The sequence below is a fragment of the Coturnix japonica genome, chromosome 11 (genome assembly GCF_054131305.1).
Source record: "Coturnix japonica strain WE chromosome 11, WE-NBRP24, whole genome shotgun sequence".
Taxonomy (NCBI): domain Eukaryota; kingdom Metazoa; phylum Chordata; class Aves; order Galliformes; family Phasianidae; genus Coturnix; species Coturnix japonica.
In genome coordinates, this window is record NC_140673.1 from 8,289,403 (window position 1) to 8,312,011 (window position 22,609).

At 38.6% G+C, this 22,609-nt stretch overlaps 3 protein-coding genes across 17 annotated transcripts in view; 1 reads left to right on the forward strand and 2 right to left on the reverse strand.

The window, feature by feature from the left end:
• Nucleotides 1–14,079, reverse strand: part of LOC107317162 (uncharacterized) — a 54,653-nt gene extending 40,574 nt beyond the window's left edge. The window contains exons 1-5 of the mRNA XM_085512162.1: nt 13,969–14,079; nt 9,371–9,450; nt 8,511–8,544; nt 6,113–6,269; nt 5,053–5,154 (exon numbers count right to left, since the gene is read on the reverse strand). Of these exons, the coding sequence (XP_085368288.1) occupies nt 5,053–5,154; nt 6,113–6,227 (217 nt within the window). The 5' untranslated portion in view covers nt 6,228–6,269; nt 8,511–8,544; nt 9,371–9,450; nt 13,969–14,079. The remainder of the gene's footprint in view (nt 1–5,052; nt 5,155–6,112; nt 6,270–8,510; nt 8,545–9,370; nt 9,451–13,968) is intronic.
• The window catches only part of NTNG1 (netrin G1), a 149,124-nt gene that overhangs the window by 43,395 nt on the left and 83,120 nt on the right, over nt 1–22,609 (forward strand). For all 15 annotated transcript variants that reach the window (XM_085512159.1, XM_032446167.2, XM_015869507.3 and 12 more), the window contains exon 3: nt 21,246–21,886. In XM_085512159.1, coding sequence (XP_085368285.1) covers nt 21,246–21,886 — 641 coding nt within the window. The remainder of the gene's footprint in view (nt 1–21,245; nt 21,887–22,609) is intronic.
• LOC146759003 (uncharacterized) overlaps nt 13,972–22,609 on the reverse strand; it is a 44,199-nt gene continuing 35,561 nt past the window's right edge. The window contains exons 12-13 of the transcript XR_014932989.1: nt 14,327–14,479; nt 13,972–14,088 (exon numbers count right to left, since the gene is read on the reverse strand). The gene's annotated coding sequence lies outside the window, so the exon portion shown is untranslated. The remainder of the gene's footprint in view (nt 14,089–14,326; nt 14,480–22,609) is intronic.

The following is a 22,609-nucleotide window of genomic DNA, read 5'->3' on the forward strand; positions in this document are numbered from 1 at the left end:
CCCAGTTTTCTATCTTCACTTCTGGAGGAGTTAAGAAAGCACAGAAAGGGGAAATGTTTAAATTAAAATTTAGAAAAGTAGAGGCTGACACAGTGTTTTCGCAAACATTCAAGATGCTACCATCTCTAACAGGAGTTTGGTTCCTATGAAACTTGGTGGAGGCAGTAGAAGTTATCATCAGAAAGTGTTGAAACATCCTGAGTACATGAGGTCTCTTATTTCTAGCCATTAGGTTGAGCTACCCTGTCAAATGTTATTGCTTAATTTAAAACTAAAGAGCATCGGGTACTGGATGGTGTGATGACACTTATAATGCAACAGCTCAAAAAAAATAGTTCATCTGTTTTGATCTCCCACTACATCTTTAGAAGCAGCGAACGAAATCTTGTGCAGCAGCGTGACTTAACGCAATGATTAGTGAGTGTCCAAAGACACTGGTCCACTCAATAAGTGAACTGATACTAAACTTCTCATTTGAAAAAATACACACACATATATATATATATATATATATACACACTTTTCTGAGATACCAGCTAGACTTATTTGCCAAATTCCATTTAAACTTGCTTGCTAGAGTTGCCGGCTGCTTGGCAGATAATGCATCAGTGAATAACATTTCCAGACCGCCAGTGGAAATGTATAAACCTATCTTACATCAAAATCTTATACTTTTCCATATCCCTATGCTTTTATTTTTAAAAATAGCATGTTAAGTAAAATTATTTAACATTGCAAGACATAAAAATTAAATTACAGTCAAGTTCCATTAGAAGCCTGCTGTGGCTCACAGGCCTGCACTCTTTCAAAGAGCATCTTTAGACTTCCAGAGGGAAGGGGACAGTAGAAGAATGTTAGGAAAAAAAGAGCCTCATTTAGAAGTTTCACTTCTAACTGTTCTGCATGAGAAGTTCTTGTTCTCATCTTTACTGCTTGTTTAGTTATTTAGCATAATGGCTAGTAAGATGGAGGAATGAGAGAAAATGATACGGTAGGTAAAATGACTTAATGGTAATTCATTTTTTTTTGTAACCTAACGTTTTTCCATCCCATTTTCCTTATCCATCTTAAGATGGTGACCTTTTATTTTCTTACTCTGTCCTTTTTGTGCACGGAATTCTTCGGCGTAGGTAGGATACTGTCTTCAGAGCTGACACTAAATTCTTCACCTCACACACAGCAAAATGAAGCGGTCATTTTATGTGCATGAGTAGTTCTGCTATTTGGATTATGTTAGCACATGTTAAAAAAAAAAAAAAAAAAGAAAAACTAGCAATAAAGAGCCAAGACCTCTGGGAGCTCCAAGTAATGCATGATCCTATTACCCTACACTTTCAGTGCTAACATTACCATCTCAGGACAAGTCCCACAGGCACACACAGGCATTTTTGTGAAGTAGTTTTTCCCTGATTTTCCCTTGTGAACATATCCATTGTGCTATGACTAGGGACAGATGAAATGCTGTGCAGGTTGCTGATTATAATGGTTACCTTCTTGTGAGGATATTAGCTCCTAGAATAAAGAAGTTGGGACCCTGACTAAATTAGAGACTATAGGCACGACTGATCAGAAGAGTTATGAGAGCAGTTTTGACACAAGTACTTCTTGCTAGAACATCATATTCTAGGAAAAAGAAAGGAACTGTAGCCAAATACCTGTCAAAATCAGGAAGAGAGCTGGAAAGAAGAAAAGAGAAAGTACTTTTTATCCTTGTCTGGAGAGGTGCTTGGGCCCAATAAGAGCCTACCTCCAGAACATATATTCATAATTCCTGGGAAGTGGGACCTTCTGCATGTTAATACTGAAGAAGTAGGACTGTATTAACAGAGAATCTTCCTCACTCCATCACCAGTTTTTCAAAGAGAACAACAGGATTCCCATATATTGCTTTACCATTTAGGAAAGGGGGGGGGGGGGGGGGGGAAGGCCTGGATATGATTTTGTGAAGAATAATCTAAAAGAAATGAGGATCAATGAGAAAAAAAAAAAAAAAAAAAAAGATTTTTTTTGAGCTTTGATTATTTTTTGCTCTCTTCTGATGACCTCAATTCTTCACACTCCTCCCTTCCCGTTTCATGCCATTATCACCTCTCTATTTTAGTTTTACACAGTGTTGCTGACAGTTAGTGATAACTTATTTTAGAATATGATTCCTTTTTTTTTTTCCCTAGTAACTTTCCTTCCAGGCTGTTTTCTTGACCAAGGAGACAGCCAACAATCTACCTGTAAAAATGCAGAAGTAAGGACAGCTTTGCCTTAGAGCTGTATTTCTGTAAGCAAGCGCTCCTAACACTCCCATCACTGATCCCATTTTACGCAATTAGCTCTCAGGAATAGTTGCAGTACCTTCAGGGGACTTAACACTCTCAGCTCTGAATAAAGAAATCTCATATTATTCTTTGGCTAGGAAACTTGGAACAGCATCTGTCAACAAACACTTACTGTGAAAAGTATTGCACAAGTGCTGCTCCTCTGTCTGTAAAACTTTACATTTCTAAGGCTTGAGTACATTTACAAGTGAAAATCCCAACAACGGTAGCAGTATCAGTTGTGAGTGGTTGGGAAAACAAAACTTAATTTAGCTTGCACGCACTTCAGAGTCACAGTCGTCATCTTCAGAGGTGCTGGTATGTTTTTTTCAAAGAAAAGTGATTTTAATTAAAGATCATCTAGTAAGACTCCACATGTGTATATGGATTTAATTCCCTAACTTTCAGGTCAGCCACAGCTTCAATAAAGTCAGAAAAGTTTATCCTGCCTTAAGCAGACTTTCCCACAGCATTTATTCAAAATGAGGAAGCAAGCAACATAGTCCAAATTTTAACCAGGTTTTCACATCACTAAAGAGTAAATGCATATTTCTAGGGAGATTTTATTCAGTCACCACTGATACGATCCAGGAGGCTATGGATGATCTCCCCTCAGGCTTTGGAATTGTTTAAGGATATAGCAGAAAATCTACTTTCAGTGTCACCATTTTTGCAGTATAACATGCACAAGTGGTAAAACACGATTTTCCCCTAAAATTGAAAGAGAAACGGCACTAAAGTAAAAAAATTGTGTCATCCTCAAAAGTACTTGGTTTGTTATGGATGATTGCAAAAATTAAGCAGGTCTTTCACAGTCTTTGTTTGTCTAACAACTCAAAAGCCGACATGAATCCTTTGTGCATTTTCTTACCATTTCACTTATATTACTGATGGCCTTTAAAGTATTTTAATGATGGAATGCATGATATCACTAAGGAGAGTGGAGTCTGGAATACTGATTCTATAGGTTAAACACCTACATCCTTAAAAGACCACTTTCATATTTGTTTTTCTTGATATATCACTAGTTCAGAAATTTTTGTTTCTGCAGATTTGCATACACACATTGCTGCCCATTCTGCTTAGCGCTGCGCAGGCATAATACTGCAACCTGCTCTCAAAGAAGTAGGTTTTTTTGCAGAATATTCTCTGTGTTCCTAACTTCAACTAGATGAATTATTTTAAATGTCATACTTTGTAACCAATTTAAAAAAAAACACCACACAAATAGAGAAAAATTATACATAAAGTCCAGCAATAAAATAACTGCAAAGAACAAAACATCACAATTACTAATCCCTATGGATTGATTTCATTCACTGTACTCAGATTTAATGTGGTATATCTCTTTTATCTATCACTCTTTGTGGGGCAATTTCAACATCATGGACTGTTACTGCTGTTTGCTTATTTCTGTGTCGTGGAGATAATGTACTTTAACTTTGGTTCATGCAAAGATTTACACAGACTTCAGTATAAATTTTGACGGGTGTGTGATCATCCCAAGTGGGAGAGGAAAAGCACCAAACACTTGTGAGGCCCACCCTTATTGTTGCTCTTTGCACCACTCCCTGGAGCGTTAGGACTCCTGACATACTCATGATTGCAGGTTGTGGCTGTTCTGCTGCGTGATTAGAAACCTTCTCCAAGGCACGGAAACAAGCAAACACATGAGGTTCAAAGAATGGTGCATGACAACACATCACTGTGACAGCAGTGAAAAAGCAGCTGGCCCTCAGCAAAATAATAAAACTGACAATCAGATCTATTAAAATGCTGTCAAGACCAGGGATGTCTCATGGTGGCACCTTTCAGCAAGCTGTTGGTCTAGGACCACTCTGTGACTTGCTGCTGCAGAAGCAAAGTGTAAACAAATACTAGTTCATAGAATAGCCCAGCAGAAAGGCTTCTTTTTAATTTTGCTGTCTAGCTTAAACCGCTGTATTAATCCTACTGTGGTAACTGAACCATAAACATTGTATGGAGACTTATGATATTCAGTGTATTTGAGTCTCTGGAATCAAAAGGCTGAACATGGGTTGGCAGTCTCCTCGACTGTGAACAGGAACAAATAGCAGTATTGGCAGTACTGAGTTTAAAATACATTTTTAACATATAATTCACTTGTAAATGACAAATTCTGGCTATGAAGTCTTTTTCAGTTGTTTTATCTCTTGTGTTTACATCAGCCTAAGCCTCACTTCAACCTACTGCTGCAGACTCTGCTAATAAAGCTCCCATTTATAGGTGGCACTGAAAGAATAATAACCCATTCACGGTGGTGACTGACAAATATCAAGCATCTTAACTGAAGGTGCCCTGAAGGACTTGTGGCCTGCAGTGTAATTTAATTAAGATATCCTAGTGATACCAATTATATCATCTATGACAGCTATTCTGCTATAAAGCATTTCTTTAATTAACAAAAGGTGGTTTCTAAGAAAGCAGCTCTACTACAACGCATGGCTTACACTCACAGAAAAACACTTGTTATTCATGTTTCCTCATGTCATACATTTGTTTTTCTGCCTTTTTATCTGAATTTCTCTGCCTAGCCCACATTGAGAGCATTTGCAGGATAACCCAGATAAACCACATGCACCAGACTCTGCCTGCTCCTTCAAACTGTTCCTTTTTGTATGGTTCTCCTTATTATCCATATAAAACTAAAGCCTAGCCTTCTAGCTTAACAGGAATTTCTTGGAAACTGCAGGGATCACATTCAGTTCTTATGTTGACTTACGGTTTAACCCAGCAGGTGGCTCACTCCATTCCTTCCCAGTGGGAAAAGGAAGAGATTCAGGAAAAACAAAGTAGAAAACCCAGGCTGAGATAACTCTATTAACTGAGGTAGAGAAAAAGACAAGGGTAATAGTTATACATTCATGTGTATATAGTTAAATAAGAAGTGATGCAAAAGCAATTGTTTACCACCCTCTGGCCAATGCCCAGTATGCCCCCTGAGCAGAAGAAAGAGATGAACTCCCACCCCCCTTCAACTCTCCTTCCACATATATGGTATGGAATATCCCTTTGGCCAGCTTAAGTCAGCTGTCTTTATTCTGTTCCCTCTCAGCTACTTGGGCCCCTTCTCTGATGGCCTTGGCTCTGTACAACAGTGCTTAACAGTACCTGTTTATCATCAACAGATAAACAGTAACTGTTTATCACCTGTTTATCAAACATGTACTTAACAGTACATGTTTATCATTGGTGTGTTATCAGCACTGTTTTTGTCCTCAAAACAAAAGCATAGCATCATACCAGACGTTCTGAAGAAAACAATTCCATCCCAGCTGAAACTAATGCATAACTAAAGGAAAAATAGGGAACAACTTAGGAGCAAGTGCACAATTAGGCTAGCCCAAGCTGAAGGCTCACGTCTATGCTTGTAACTGCAGGAACCTCATGTACTCTGAGGTCAAGTCACTTGCCTGAGCTGGCATCAGGGGGAGATCAGCTGATGGCAAATCAGGGCAGCTTCAGAGAAGTGTGATGCATGTGGAGCTCAAAGCTGCTAGAAAGTGACAGGATGATCTGGGACCTCATAAATACATGGATACCTCCTGGAGCTTTCATTCTATTGCCTCTCAGGTTTTATTCAGTAAGAACATCTGTTGATTTCAATGAATTCTAGACTGGGAATTAATTGAATTGAATCCAAAGATAGTACTCACTGAAAGAAGCTTTATAGAGAATTGGAATAAAATCATAAAGTCCTAATAAAACATTTTCTGTGGCATAAGGTTACTTTATAACCAAATAAATACTTAAACCTCTCTTCATGAACTCAACATACTCACAGTTTTTAATGATTTTCTTCTTACATGTTCGCAGATACCAAAACACTCTGAAATTTCTGGTTTTGAGCATTACAGCCAAGCTTCTGGCATTAGGCAGGCTTCCGGTTATCCACATATAAATACAGGCAGTTTCTCCAGTCTAGTTCAGGACAGGATGCTGCAAGAGAACATTGTCAGAGTTGAAGCTTCTTGCAAGCTTAAATATTTATTTTTGTACTTCTTAGTTTCCATTTCTTAAATCCAGAACATAACAAATCTAAAATTAAGTCTAGCAAAGCACTCTAAGAAATACCGGCGCTTCAGAAAGCTTTACTAGGCATAATGTCAGATGGAAGAATTGATTTTATAATCTAAAGCTAGTCAGGACTGCGTTCCAAAATACATACAGATAAGTACAGTGATATAGATGGTGATAGTCACAAATGCTTGCAAGGAGGCAGATTTTTTTTTAAATAGCTTCTATGACAAAGACCAGTGACTCTCAGGTTGCTTGTCAAATAAATTACCGTAATAAACCACCCAAAATAGCTCATCATGACATAGTAAGGGTATTAAAATCAAAGATAATTTAACAGACTTGCTGTCTTATTTACTTTTTAATTTTTGGCCAACTTTCAAATTTCCAAGTGTCAACATAAAATATTATTCACTGAATTAATATATTTAAATTCTGTGCAACTAAACTCACAGAAAAGATCTCAAATCCATTTAAAATTTAGGACCCTAAGTTGACTCCAGTCATCAGCCAGAATTTAGAGTTATTTTTCATTGATCTCACTGCAGCACACGGCCAGTCAAAAATTAGGAGATATGAAGAAATCTGGGGACATAAATCTTTTGAAGTTGCTTTTATTTTTTCCTTTTTTCATTAACACATCACAGATGGCCACGGTGAAGAGGGTGATGTTGTATGCTGCCTTAAAGGTCATCGTTGCAAGCAGAGCTTTGCCACTCCCCACCCTTAAAAACCTTTATTTTGGGCCTGAATGTTCTCACATGGTTCATGCAAGGTGTTTTTGTATAAAAAGTGTAACTGAGAAAACTGAAATGCTGCATGGCTTTAAAGAGGCACATTCCTTTTGTTCATGGCACAGCCCTGAATTCTGCATCTGAGGAAAAAAATACCTCACTTTCTCCAAGGGCTTTTACTTCCACACCCTTATAAATAGCAGTTCATCGTATAGACAGCTAATTTTCATTCTAATAAGTATACTTGACATAGCTGCTCCAGTACAAGCTAGAAGCTGTAAGGGCCTCTAAAGATAAATGCTGGAAAGCACTAAATTGCTTAAATTTCAGAGTAGCTGCAGGAATACTCCAAGGAAAACCGAGCACTGCGGTCAGGTTACTACACCTTCCTGGCTCAGGCTGCTGCATAACCCCACCACAGGATCTTCTCACCTCAGTGGCGAGCATAAGCCTTACAGGGCTAATGTGGCCATTGTGCCCTCAGTGAGGGCTGCAGGTTGCATTTCCACCCAGATATCCCTGTCCCAGGGCTGCACAGTTACAGGTTGGCTGCTACTGCTGCAAGCTTTTGACCTTTCTTGTAGGACATCAGCCTGTATTGTAGAAAGGAGCCAGCAAGTCATTAAACAGCATTTCTACTCAAAAACAGTAAAACAGACAGATGGGCTGGGAATGAGGAAATATAATTTTTCAGATTTCAAATGGCAGCAGTTAATTGCATTACTTTATCTGAGGTGTTTCTCTTTATCATGTCTTCGGCAAGACAAGCCTGTGATGAGTGGAACTGATAGTGAACATAATATGCTGTAAATTATTGCTTCCCAGGGTGGAGCAGGGAGAAGAGCATGCTCAGAGCTTCCGTTATCATCTTACCCTGTAATTAATTGTAATGTGTTGGGATAAAAAGAATCCTTGCCCTTAAACCACACCTTCAGCATCCTAGCAGGCAATTGTAGAAAGTTGTTTTCTTCTGCTATAGAAAACCTACATGTAGTCTCTTCTTGTTTAGAGTATCCCCCACTTACCAAAGGGGATATATTTTTCAGGGTACATTCACACTGGCAATGTGCCATTCCACTGCACACAGCCAGGCACTGCACTGATGGAGGCTAACAACACAGGCCCAGAAGCTGCAGTGCTATGAGTATGTGGCACAAGAGCCTAGCAGTGCTGGGGCTCACAGATAAACCTGAGCTGGAGAACTAATGCCAGCGCTGGATATGTAGCCACAGCTCCTCCTCCCTACAGCAGAGGCTGCAGAGGTTGTAAACACTATCTCATGTTGTGCAGTCTTATCCACAGCTCTACTGTGAAATAAGGTTTCCAGATTCCAATTTATTCCCAGTAAAGTCAATAAGGAAATGTGGCTCAATTGAAGGAAGTTGTGTGCTACACATACAATTATGTACAAAATAAAAGTATTACATACATTATCCCAGGCATTTTTTCCATCTAGAGGTGCTCTTTAAGTCAGATAAAAGGTTTTCATTCACGCTTGAGAAGTCAGTGTCATTTGGAGCAGTAACCGGAGCCATGGAAAAAAATAAAAACAACATCACCAAGAATATATCTTCACTTTCCATCACTCTAAGCCCCCTACTTGAGGTAGGAGAGCCCAAAGGCAGCAAGCAATGATAACACTGCTTTCAAAGCCCCACCTCTGTGCAGAGCAGCTGCTTCTGCTGCTCTTGCCCTGCAATCTGCCAGTTGGGATTAGCATGATGAAGTACACTTTGCAAGTGGCAGGCTGTTGGCAGTCAGTGCAACCACCTAACATCTGCAAATTTACACTCCTGGTAACAGTTGGAGTACCAATTATTTTATGAAATAATTATATATTTTCAGAGATGTACCCTTATTTCTGATTATGGATATATGTAATAAAGAAAATTATATAACAGTCTCCAGCACATAACTGAATAAATTACCAGCTTATCATAGCATTTGCTACCTTTCCTCAAAAAATAGTGTACATATTGATTTAATTACTTATATTGATGTGTTACACTAATGTGGACTTAATGAGTGTCTTCGTTCTCTTTCAGAGTACTATGTGCTGTATTCTGAATGTACAGAGATGGTGCACAATTCATTGTGCGTATGAGAACAGCATTCCTTCATTGAATAACGAAATTTAAGATTTTAAATGTGTTTTTTTAGCAAGTCCATGTTATGTAGGTGTACACTGTGATTCATTAGAAACATTTTTGTTATCTTGATAAATAAATGAAGGCAAAACATCGCAGGCCACCATTTAAGAGAAATGAAATCAAACTGAATTTCACTTACAATTGTCATCTTTGTTTATGTCACTTCTCCCTCTTCCTTTCCATGGTTCACATACACAGGTCCTCTGAGCCTAGAAAATACTATGAAAATAAACCATCAAATACAACAAAAATGAGTGCAGATTCTGTGGCAATAGAAAAAGGTTATTTTCTTTAATAATATTAAGGCAATGTTTCTGTGTAACATCAGCAATTCTAATTGTGGTGTTTGAAATTCAGTGTTAATCTACCGGCTCTAAAGCATATTAAAAATGGCAGCAGATGCAGTAATAATACAGAAACAGGTCAGAAAATCTGAAAAAGCAATAGTGACATTGAGAACCAGAAATAAAATTACAGTTAATATAGAAACACAATTTTGCATGAAGTCCTCAGGCATAAAAATCAGTAATGCTCAGGACTGGAATGAATTGTGCCTACGGATGCAGACAGTCCCAGAAGTGCAATTGAAACATTCCCAATCAGAATTTCTCCTTTTTAGTTCCTCTTATTTGTTGTCTGGCTCCTTGCTTTCTTTTCTCTATAGCAAATAAATAAATAAATAAATAAATAAAATAAAATAAAATAAAATATAAAATAAAATAAATAAAATTAGAGCAAAGACAAAAACTTCTGTTAGGGAAAAGCTGTGGGGTAAAGGAAAAGGGTCAGTTCTTGGCTTAACCGCTGCTCATCCCTTCACCTCTGTGATGCTCTCCCCCAGCTGTTACTTTGCTGGCAGCTGAACGCTGCAAATCATCTGGAGATCTCCAGCTGGGAAATAAGATGCAAAACTAAGTATCATACTACAGCATGAATTCAGCAACATTTTCTGGAACTGAGTAACAACTTTGCTATCCTCATTCATAGGAAAACATGCTATGTTACATAGTACTGAATGAATAGCCCATTTAAATTGGTCTGAGTATGCAGAATAGGGACAGTAATTTATAGGGAAAGACAACCTGCCTTGGTTTAGCAAAGCTTCCTATTTCCAGTGCTATCAAAGTAAAAGATAAACGTTCAGAGAATTAACTGTTCAATTGCACTCAACACTTGCCTCATTGTAAAGACTAATAAAATATCAACTTACTTAGAATGACTTCCTTTTTGAAAAACAGCACATTTGAGACACATCCCTCCATGTTTTGTACCACATTTGATAAACAGGTTAACTAATGCAGCCATTCAGGAGTGTTCTACAGCAGCCTTAAGTCTCCTACGGAGGAGGCAGGAATTGTACCTCGAAAATTAAATTAAAGCCAACTGCAGCTTGTGACAGGCAATCATTAATGACTGCCGTGGAGGATTTAGTACACTTCTGCTCATTGTCTTGGCATACTTTGCACTTCATATCCCACACATTATGAGGAATAGACATGAATATTAGTTGTAGTTACACATTTAGGCAAGAGAAAAGCATCTTTTAAGTTAGAGGAAGTTAAAAGAAATGAGAAATTGTAAGACCTGTTCCCTAAGGGTGGATACTTAACTGGCCTTAGGACATTTCTTATCTGTGGTTTGGGTTTTGTCTTATGGCCCCCTTTTATTTTCTAGAACAGAGACTTCTGTTTCAGTATATGAAAATAGTTTTGTATACACTTCATGTCAATTACTATAGCTTAATGCAACATTTTACTATATCAGCCTTAATCATGACAGTTTGCCAGTATTCAGAGTAAAATGTGAAGCCTACCATCACAATGAGATAATGTAATGTGCCTTCCACTTAAACAGTTGCTCTTTCAAGGTGTAGCATATTTCACAGTTCCAGAACACTTTCACTTTTAGGGAAAAAAACCAAACAAAAAAAAAAAAACACCAAAAAAACAGAATTTTCAGATGAAGCAGGAAAAAAAAGTCGAAGTATGCTCATATAACTGTATGTATGCATACAGAGAGGAAACAGCATTGACTTCAGAAAACAAAGAATTCTTTACACCTGAATTTAGATCATAGAACACATGCAGAAGAAATGTCCTCTGTATAGACCTCAGTAGCATTTGCGTGCACTACCTACATTTACACATACAGTAAAGAACCCAAATTTGCTGTCCTGAACTGTGCTCTTCTTAAGAAGAGTAAAATCCTAATAATTCCTTGAGGTAACATACTTACTGAAAGCAATTTTGCCAGCATAGAACCAGTCATGCCAAAGTCCTGTGCACATGTATACTTTCAGAAGAGTCTTTTACAGCATAAATAGCTACTGGAATGTGTGATATTTATACATATAAATAATCTTTTTACAGATAAGCACAAATGTGACAGAACAGACAATTTAGCTCTTTGTTCACAATTTATGATGCACTTTGATGTTGCCCTTAAGCCACCAATCTGTATTGCTTTGCTTCCATCCTCAGCTGTTGCATCCCTTCTGACACTCGTGTAGCCAAGCTGTATGTCAGATCAGAGACTTGATTCAAATGGAAAACAAACTGGGAAAAGAAACACTTGCACTCTAGACATTTGAGTCCTCTCATCTTACTCGCCACATAACTGCACTACTGCTAGGCACAAAGGTGACAGGCACAACTGATGGTAAAAAGGTGGAGGTCTCCAAGTCTGTAGGAAATTTATCTTTGGTGACCTTCAGCCCACTAATACAAGGAAGAGACTGAGAAAACAGCAAACTGCTAGGCTGCCTAAGGCAGTGGTGAGCCCACAACAGAGGTACTGCTCTAAAGGAAGAAAGGATTTTCCAAGTGTATCCACTGCAAGGTACCAGAATGGAAAGAAAAATCACACAGAAAGATATTTTTCAAGAATTCCCTTATCTTTCAACCCTGCAACTTAGAGCTAAGCTCTTGCTGCTTTAAATAACATCATTCTAATTTAGTGTTAAATTAGCTGTAGCATCTGGAAGACCTTGCCTTGATTTGCTGCAAGGAAAATGTGAGGCCACAAGTAAGCACATGGCTGCAAGGCAGCTGCAGCTCAGGGTCATTCCTGTGCACACCATCCTCTCAAACGCAGCCTTCAGAACATCATTTTAAACTACACAATAAAGCTCGGTGACTGCAATTTGAGATTCACTGAATCTGAAAATTGGCAAATTGTTAAGCACTAATTGTAAAGCATATTGCCTATCACACCATTCAGTCAGCCAAACTAAACATGCAACCTGAGCTATTGTGCTAAGCGTAGGTAAAAGTTTTAGTTAGTTTTACACTCTCCAAGTGTGACATCAGCATTTCAAACATTCACTACCGAGTCAGAACCTGCATAGAAATCAAAAGCACAGGGCTTCAGTGGATATCATTCTAAGTTTGTTTCCTTCATCATTAAAGCAACTGCCTGTACTGAACTTTCCCTTGCTACTGTATACTTGGGTGTAGCAGGAATAAACAAAAAGTCCTGTTTGGGAATTGCTTCCTATTTTGAATTACACAGTTTGATTCTGCTTATGTAGGATTCTTCTGAACTCTCAGTTAAACATAGCAGCCTTCAGTTCCACTCCAAGCAGATGGGTACTGTAGAACAGCTGTATATTATTATAAAGCTGTGATAGCTTTGGTGGACTGTGAGCTAATTCTTGGAGTCACATTAATGAATCACATCATGTTTTAGAAGCCTTCCAGATTAAAAAAATAACATAGTTAAGAGAAAAGTACAGGGTTTTTTGGGTTTTTTTGTTTTGTTTTGTTTGTTTGTTTGTTTTGTTGGGTTTTTTTTTGCTTATTTTTGCTCAAAGAGATATGAGCAACATTAAACTATGTTGGTAAGCTTCAGTTCAGCCATATTGTAAAGATTTATAACATACATGAAAACCTGATTATATACAAAAATCTTGCCATAATGTAAGCAATCAGTAAGACCTTTGTTACAATTGGAAAGATAATGCAGTGGAAGGGCAATACAGCAAAGGGAACAGTGTGGATTGGATGGTATTTTGAAAGAAAATTAAAAGTGTGCACCCATCTCTAAAGATCTAGGCTCAAAGGAAAGACTCCATAGAGGAGGGAGGGTTCTCCAAACAGACAGACATAGGTTTGTGGCAGTCAGCCTGTAAGTGGGGTCTAAGGGAGATGCAGCCAGGCTCCACTGCTTCTGATCACAGAGCTGAATTGCCTTCACCTGTGCTCCCAGGGCTAACCAGTCCTTTCCCCAGGTGCTAGAACAGTGGTTCAGGCCATGACTCAACAGTTACCACACAGACCTTGGTGAAAAGTTATCATTTTTCATCCTTTTAAATATGGTCACAAACATTATGATAATTCTCCTCTTTAAAGACTCATATCATTTTCATTTAACTTACTACAAAGCTATGTGCTCATTTCTCAATACTTCTACAGTTTTTAATTGCTCCTACATCACTCACTGTTAACCTCATGCAGTAGTTTTTCAGAACTGTGATGGATGTTCTATTTGAAGAGCCATCCAAAATGCTACTGCTGAAATTAGTGCAGGAAAGCAGTGCATTGAATGTTACATGTCAGCTCTTCAGTTAAACAACACTTCTCACTCTTCTACTCACTTCATTCTATTTACACAGAAATCAAGCTAAAATTTTTGTATCTAAATGTACTCCAATGCCAGGATTCATTACATCATTGCTTTGCACAAGTCTTACAGATGTTACTCAAGAGCTGTCCTCCAGAAAGAGAAAGAAACCCTTACCACAGGAGATGGAGCTTCCGTGGGAACCAGTGAGAAGACTAAGAACGACCTTTGGCAGAAGCTGAAGCCATCACATCTCTGCTGCCTCCACGACTCGCCAGGCGTATTTCTTCAGTTTCTCTGTACGGAATAAAAACAGAATAGTTATTTGTGCCATCTACCAGGAAAGCACCTTGCAGTATTCTCACATGTCTGGCACAGAGAGGAGGAACCAACAACAACCACCCACATGGCAAGGACTGGGCAGTAGGGTAACCTAGAAAGTTCTCTGATGAACAACAGAAAAAATAACTGCAACATAAGCCCACAGTGCACCGAGGAGAGGAGAGAAAAAAAAAGCAAAATAAAAGCCTCTCACCTGCATTTAAATAGGGCCTTGCCTGGGAATCAGGTGGTGCTGATTGTAGTCATTAAGACCAGATGGGGAACATGTTGTCCTCACAGGATATTTCTTAGTCTGTTTGCAATCAATAGGTGTCCCTTAAGGACTGAAACTCCAAATCAATGATTTCTATCAGAAAGAAAAAAAAAAAAAAAAAAAAAAAAAAAAAAAAAAAAAGAATTTCTTACTGTTTCCAGCACCCTATTTCCCTCTGTTATCACTGAGATGATCCAGTGTCTTGGTTTTAACAATGCTCCCATTCTTTCTGTGATCCACTGCAATAACTGAGACCATCCCTTAGTAGGATCACACCAGCTTACTTTAATATTGCTTTTCTTAAAACGAAAATGGCACTGTAGAACTTCAGAGAGTTCCTTTTTTTACACCTTCCCAAAGTGGCTTCCTTTCTAAATTCTAAACTGAGCAAGATGAGGTCTGTATCACACCACTGAATGTAAACTGAAGGGCACTCTTTCCCACCAAGGCCCCTGCAGACTGGTGGAACAGCTGCATGAGCCAGTCTGACAGGGTGCTGAGCCAGGGCCATGGTGATCCATGTCCTGTGCTGCTGTATCTGAGGAGGGCTCTGACAGATGGGCTGATTTTGCCAGGACAGGTGCCAGTATCCTGACAGGAGTGGATTTTATCCCCTGTGATTTCAGTTTCTCAAACCTAAATATGTGTCTGGCATATAAAGAAACTCAGATTTTCTTGGAAATGTTGTCATATTGTTTAGCCACAGCTAAGTGTGATGAGGTCCCAGTAGTGTGCACCTCATGACATTACAAAAGCTATAAATAAGAAAGTGATTATATTGCCAGATACCCACTGTTGCAAGAGTAAAACAGCGATATTGAGGTTTTCAAACAACAAAAATATACTCAGGTCAGTGCCAGCATATCTGACAAAAAATACCACTAATTCCAAAATCACCAAGTGGTCAAAATAGCAGCAACATTGTCAACTCAAAGACAGCCTCAAAGCATTAAATTATCAACTAGGAATGAGCAGGATTTTTCCCACAAGAAGTGAGTCATTATTTCAGAGGAAAAACCAAAATCCATTCACCTTGTAACTTGAGATGTATTTCAAAGAAAAGCATCCTGAGGAACCAAAAAGAAATAATGTTCTGATGGGAATTAAATGCCTTTGCAAATGTGAACATGTAATATCAGTAGTTATATGGTAGTAGTTTTGTTGACTCAGTAACTCTAGTGTGAACCAAAAAAATTCCAGAAGCCTGAAGAGATTTAGAAGATATAATTTGTTCCCTCTATACATCACATAAGTTCTGCCCCACATTCCTGTTAAACATCAAAGAAGGGCTATAGAAAGAGGAAAACAGTCTTCTCTAGATGACAGTGCAAATTTTTTAATGTTTTTTCTATAAAACATTTTCAGTTCCTGGTATTGGAGAAAGGCGTGATCTAGTAGTAATAATAATAATAATAATAATAATAATAATAATAATAATAATAATAATAATCCATGAGCTACTCTGGGTACTAGGAATGCCCTAGGTGATACACTGTAAGGCTTTGGAAGAAGATACAATATAAACAGGGTTTAGAGAATTCATCATGTAAAGCTGTTTTTTTCAGTTTCTGAGCTATATGTATATTTGGGATAGTTTCTCTCTTTCTCATGAAGCTGTTGTCATGAAGATTAATTAGTTAGGCCTGTGTTTCATGAGACAAAGTGCCAAAATCTTTACAGACTAATAGATCTCTTAAAAAGATCTGGTGTTTTTTTACACTGAATTTCTTTCAGGACCAGGGCCATAATCTGCAACATATTTTCCAACTTAAAAGTGCACAAAGTTGTTAAGTGTTATTATTTGTTTTGGCCAGTTGCGTCCTCGTTGGCTCAATCTTTTTAAGTCTCCCCAGAAGTTATTGATTTAAACATTGTTTTATATTCTTTTTGCTAGTTTTGGCAAATTCACAGTGTACAGCCTGCAGCTCAGAGTTCAAAGTGCTTGTCTGACCATCCAAATGCCTCTCACTCGGGAGCTCTGAGCACATCAAATCTTCCACTGAGATTTTAGCATTTTTTTCTTTCTTAGCTTAAATCACTTTAACTTAAAATGCTGTCACTGTAGTGATGAAAGGTTATTGATGGTAAAATGTTCTTGTCTGCAGCCAACCTTGTCTTCCTCACAACAATAATTCTACAAATGTTGACGAGGATGCTCTCAAACCAGCTAATGGATGTAGTGCATTTGACAACATAAATAATTATGCGACAGATTTTGTGCCTTGCCATTCCACTGTACTGCCCTGAAAGGGAAAACTCCTAATGAGTAGTATCTCCCTGCTAATGGAGATGGCTGTGTCACAGTAAACACCTAACTCCTGTTTAGAAATCGCAAGGAAAATGTAAGCATTAGAACAATGGTCACATTCGGTTATTACTGTCTAATTAGTCATCTGCAACATACCACGTGGTACTGAGTGGAATACTTGTAATACTCCTTTGAAAAAGAAAAACTCTATTATTTCCAAAAGTGTGATCTGAATGCAATCATCAAACACTCCATGTTTGATTCAGACTGTATTTATTTCTTATCTAGTACCTCTGAGCTAACTACCTTGAGGCAGCGATATAAAAGTCAGTTGCTGTGACTTGCTTCTTGAAAATTCATTTTGCTCCTTCTTAAAATCTTGGCCTGCTTGACCTCAGCAGCCTTCACCAGTTTGAAAATGCAAGTTATAATCCTCTGTGGGGATTTAGCCAGGTGTCTATTACAGCATGTAATCTGTGATACAGCTTCCAATATTCACGCTGAAGAAAGGTTAAGCCCCTCTGTCTTTGTTCCCAAGTAAAAAAGACCATGAGGTGTTAGCACGGACAGGAAGCAGACTGAAAGAAGCAACATCTTCAATCAAGCTCTAAGCCTGTGTGTATGGCACAGAAGGATCTCTGTGATGCAGGCTTTGGCTGAGAGTGATCAGATTTTAACCCTTGAACAGGAGCTGCCAACTGCCCTGTTGATATTCAAAGGTTACATGACCACTATCCTTATCATAAATCCTTACCCATTGTCCCATTTGTCACCAAGCAGAGCTCACAGATAGGCCTGGTAAGAAGCCTCAGTGGCTCAGCTGATCGCCACCCAGCAGCACCCCCTGCACCGTTCGGAACACCTCTGACAGAATTCAAGCTCGCTGACACAGACATTGTGTGCAAACACAGGCTAAATTTGTATGCTTGAAGGGAAACTCTCCTGGGACCAGTCAGTAGATTCTCAGATAACTCTGCTTTTTTCCACCATGGCTGAAGAGGATAAAATGTGTGCAGCTCTGGGGCTGCGGGCCAGAGCCTGCTAACAGGCACATCCCAAAGGCCAACCTTCTGAACTGTGATCGTACTGATTTGGGAAATATTTTGAATTCCATACATGACATAAAATAATAGCAACTTAATTTGACTGCCTGCAAGAAGCTATTTAGTACCAAAATCCAACTACCATACAGCAAAACTGTGTTTTTTGTCTAGCTGGTAGTGATATAGAGAAACCTCAGAAACCTCTTATGTTAATTGGCAGTGAAGCCTTTAGAAGTATGTAGTAGTGTTCAATTATTTAGAAATCTCTTAATGATGTAAATATCATTTTAAAAAGTTATAAATATTTTCCACGTTGTCCAGCTGAAAAGTTGTTGCTTGAAGAACTTAATTTAAGATCTGTTTCCAGCTGCCTGCTGGTCACAAAATTATTTATCGCTGCTAATGCTCTGGTCACTAAGACATTCCCACCACAGAATGTGCTTAGCTTTGACAAACTAGGGGAAAGTTTCTCTGTGTTGTATTCATTTTACTGAAATAGAGGCCTTAAAGAGGATTATCTTAGAGATGTAGACATTAAAATACATAACTAATCTCAGTTAATTGAATTGTTTCATACTAACGTGTATTAACAAACTTTCGCGTAGACAGCTTTTTTAGTAATATCAATACAATTTAACACATAAATTACATTTAAGATTAATTAGAAACAGTTTAAAGCCAAGTTATGTGTAGAAAAATGAGAGTCTGATTCTAAGCCTCTGAAGCATTAGTCAGATATTTCAAAATTTCATCACTGAACACCGTGCCAGCAGGCAGAGAGGATCTTATCTAGCATTGTAATTTCTCTCCTCATACCTGTGCTAGAATTCAGGACATTCATTTCATCAGCTTATATTGGCTTATTTTTTTTTTCAAGTTTCCTCTCCAGAATATTGAACTCCATATGGGTTATTTTGGTGTAATCAAACTATTTGTCCCTTTAATGAGAATTGAGTGCTATTGAATTAAAAGAATAATTTCTTTTTTGGTGGAAGAAATGCCTGAAGTTTCGTACCTGGAGTCTCATTTGCAGTGCTTTCCTTACAGCGTGGTTTGGTAACAGATTTAGGTGTGGGGCCGTGCTGTCATCCCAGCCTGTGTCTCACTGTGCTCTGCCATTAAATAGAGTGGTATCAACTTTCACAAAAAGCTTTGTGCCCACAGAGATAGAGAGAACCATTCAGAAGCATGCAAGTGCTAACATTTAGCATTCACCGCACAATCCGCAATCTGGATTATCCACTCAGAATTGCATAACATGCCTTCTCCTTTACCCAGGGACTCAGAGAAGCATTTAGGTTTGGTTTATAACATGAATTACAATGGCCTTACTGTCTGCTGATGCTGTAGGAAACCAAAGACATCCTTAAGCAACCCTTAACAAGTGTCTTGCTATCCAATAGCTTTTATTTACTATGTTTCAATACCTGTGACCTCCCAGTGATGCGGCTTTTGCCAAGGAGATGACAGAAGATGCACATTATAGGTCTGCAGACAGCTTCATAATGGTAGCCACTGAAGTGACTGGATTTTTCTAGTCAACTTCAGCAAGATGTGCCTTGTGTAACTGAGCATTTTCTGCAAAATTTGGATTTACATCTGTTCCAAGTGTACGGAACCTTGTAGATCTCACAGTGTGCTTTATAAAAATGCCTAAGTAAGGTGGCATGTCCTTGTATTTGTATCTGCTATATGAAATTGAGCTAAATAACAAAAAACTCAGTCTGTTATCTATTCTGCTTGAAACTTATTTTGATTTTCACTGTTTTATTCAAAAGGAAGGCATAGGAATAGTAACCGTGAGCTTGAAATCGAGAAAACTGTGACAGGAACTTATTATAGACACATTTTGCAGAATATTCTCAGTTACAGTTCCATGTTTTGAATCCTTCTGTCTAATGAGTACCGTTCTGCTTTTCAAATAACTCTTTTTATTTTTTTTTTCCTTAACTTTGAGTCCTGAAGAATTGTTGTAAGTTTTAGGATTCAGTTGTATTAATGGGAGAGGGAAGGAAAAAAGTGTTTCCCTGTGCAGGGAAGAGGAGTTGCTTGTGGGGAGGTGAAAGTGAGCACTGAAGTCATTTTTCTCGTGTTTCATGGGAGTTTGCCAAGGGGCAGAACTGTGACCAAGGTGGAGACATGTTTGAAGCTCATTTCACATGCTGGATGGCATTGAACAGCCTTACTGCCCTGAGGCCTCGAGGTAGAGAGAAGCAATAATTGTAATTGTAAGAAAAGAAAAGGTTGATCATCATATCAGGGCTTGTTCTATTATCAGGGCAGGTGAGGAGAACTCTGATTAATGACATTCGCAGCTGCACTTATGTCCATATTCAGCACTACTGGATACAGACGTGTGCAACTTCTTCCCCAGCAGTGCAGACCATCAGTGACTAAAAACTTCCTCCACAATCCATACTGAACACAGAGAAAGATACAGGGCAGATGTTGTTCTCTGAAACAAATGCAGAATGAACAAGTAGAAAAATGTTAATGTACTGTTGAAAGTTTAAATTAGATGGACGTGATTCAGTGCAGCCTACAGGGTCTGATATCTTGGCAACTGCTGCAAGATACCCCAATCTGCAGACAAAATAGCCTTTGTGAAGGAGAGGAAGATTGTAGTTTGCAAGCTAATGCATCAAAAGGCCGGAGAGAGAATAATTCACTTTCACCTTGCTACAGAGGACAAGTAGCAGTAAAAGCTGTGCATTATTGGCAAGCTCTTTTTGTTGCTGTTTTTAACTCAATCCACAGTTCAGACCTCCAGCCACCTCGGCAGCATTCCAGCTGCAGCTGCTGGCATCCCCCATCTAATCAAGTGGTGGATTATCTTGTCCCGATAAATTGGAGGCTGTGCTTCATGAAAAGTCTTTCCTGCTGTACTTTTCTACCCTGTAATAAGGTGGCAGAAGTCTGAATCAAACTTGTTGTGCACTAATTTTTCTAGTGACTTCTGATGGAGAGTGTCAGTGTTTTAAGAAAGGACAGTGCTAGGCTGGAAATAGAGTTAATTATCTTTCATTTCACACCTGGGTGAAAGGGAACATGAAGTTGTAGTGCCTATTGTTTCATACAGAGTGCGTAGAGGCTATACTGCTGACTTAATAATTTTCACTCCAAAAATTGCTTCCTTTATGAATGAAGCTCTTGAGGAGCATAATTGGTTTAAAAAGGAATTCTCTTGGCTGTTGAATCTTTCTAAGAAGAATCAGACTTACTGAGCAGTTAGACATTTCCTTGCCATTCCTGGTCCTTTGTGGCTGGTCACTCCACTTCCACTCCTGCTAACAAAATCTTTCCACATAAGCCCAATACAAGGATAAATAAGCTAGTTTATTTCCCTAAAGTATACTGAGGAAAATGTTTACAGCACGAAAGTAAATGTGCTGTATATTTCTGTACAAAATAAATCTAGTTAAAAGTATTCCTTGCAAGCACTCATTTCTTCTTTCCCAGTTTCATATCTATCTTGAATTAAAAATTGTCATGTGCCAACTACAGAACATCTTTATATGTCACAGTCACTACACTGTTCCTCTTGTAAACCTGTTTTCCTCTTTTCTAGGGAAACCCCTACATGTGCAATAATGAATGTGATGCAAGTACCCAAGAACTGGCTCATCCTCCGGAACTGATGTTTGATCTTGAAGGAAGACATCCATCCACATTTTGGCAGTCCACAACTTGGAAGGATTATCCAAAGCCTCTTCATGTTAATATTACACTCTCCTGGAACAAAACCATTGAGCTGACAGATAACATAGTTATCACTTTTGAATCTGGCCGTCCAGACCAAATGATCCTGGAGAAATCCCTCGATTATGGACGAACATGGCAGCCCTATCAATATTATGCCACAGACTGTTTAGATGCTTTCCACATGGATCCAAAATCAGTGAGGGATTTATCACAGCATACAGTCCTAGAAATCATTTGCACGGAAGAATACTCTACTGGGTATATGACAAACAGTAAAATAATCCACTTTGAAATCAAAGATAGATTTGCTTTTTTTGCTGGACCTCGGCTTCATAATATGGCTTCTCTTTATGGCCAGCTTGACACAACCAAGAAATTGAGAGATTTCTTCACCATCACAGATCTGAGGATAAGATTGCTTAGACCAGCAACTGGAGAAATATATGTAGATGAGCAACACCTGGCACGGTACTTTTATGCCATCTCAGATATAAGGGTATATGGAAGGTAAGAGATTATAAACCTTTAGGAACAAGCATATGCATTTGCTTATAGAGGTTATGCAATAACTGTTTATTTTCCCAAACACAGGAAGAAGAGCAGCCAAAATGTGTTCACTGGAAATTTGTTTGGCTCATTTCTGATAGTACTAGAAGTTTCTGACTCAGTGGCACTAAATCATGGGTGTTTGCTGTCACTAGCCTGCAAAGCCCTGAATGATTAAAGCATTTTCTTACATTGGCTCAGGATTTCAACCTGGCATTATGACACTTTTCAGGGACTCTTCTTTTGCTTTTATACAGTTGAAGCCTCCTTTGGGGGCAGTTAATTGAGAAGAGGGATTCTGTTTCATTATTTTTTCTAGGCCTTTAATGAAAGAATCAACTGATAAAGCATCCTTTGCATAGATTCTTTCCAGTAGGGCAAACTGCATACAGACAATGAGGCAACAGAGATGAGAGTCTACTCCTTCTGCTTCAATGAGTTCTGAAATGCAGTGAAGCTGAAGCAGAGTGGAAAAACTAGCAGCATTTTGGAGGGCGAGACTAATCTGAATGCAACAAAGATTATTACTCATCCAGGTTCAAGACGGATTGGCCCTCTGTGGCAAGCAAGGGCTGGTATCAGGTGTTGTAGACTCAAAAATAATAAAGGTGCAGTGACATTTGTATGGGGAAATTTTCTTACCAGCTCTAACTAGCAATTGACTGATGACCTCAAGCAGAAGGG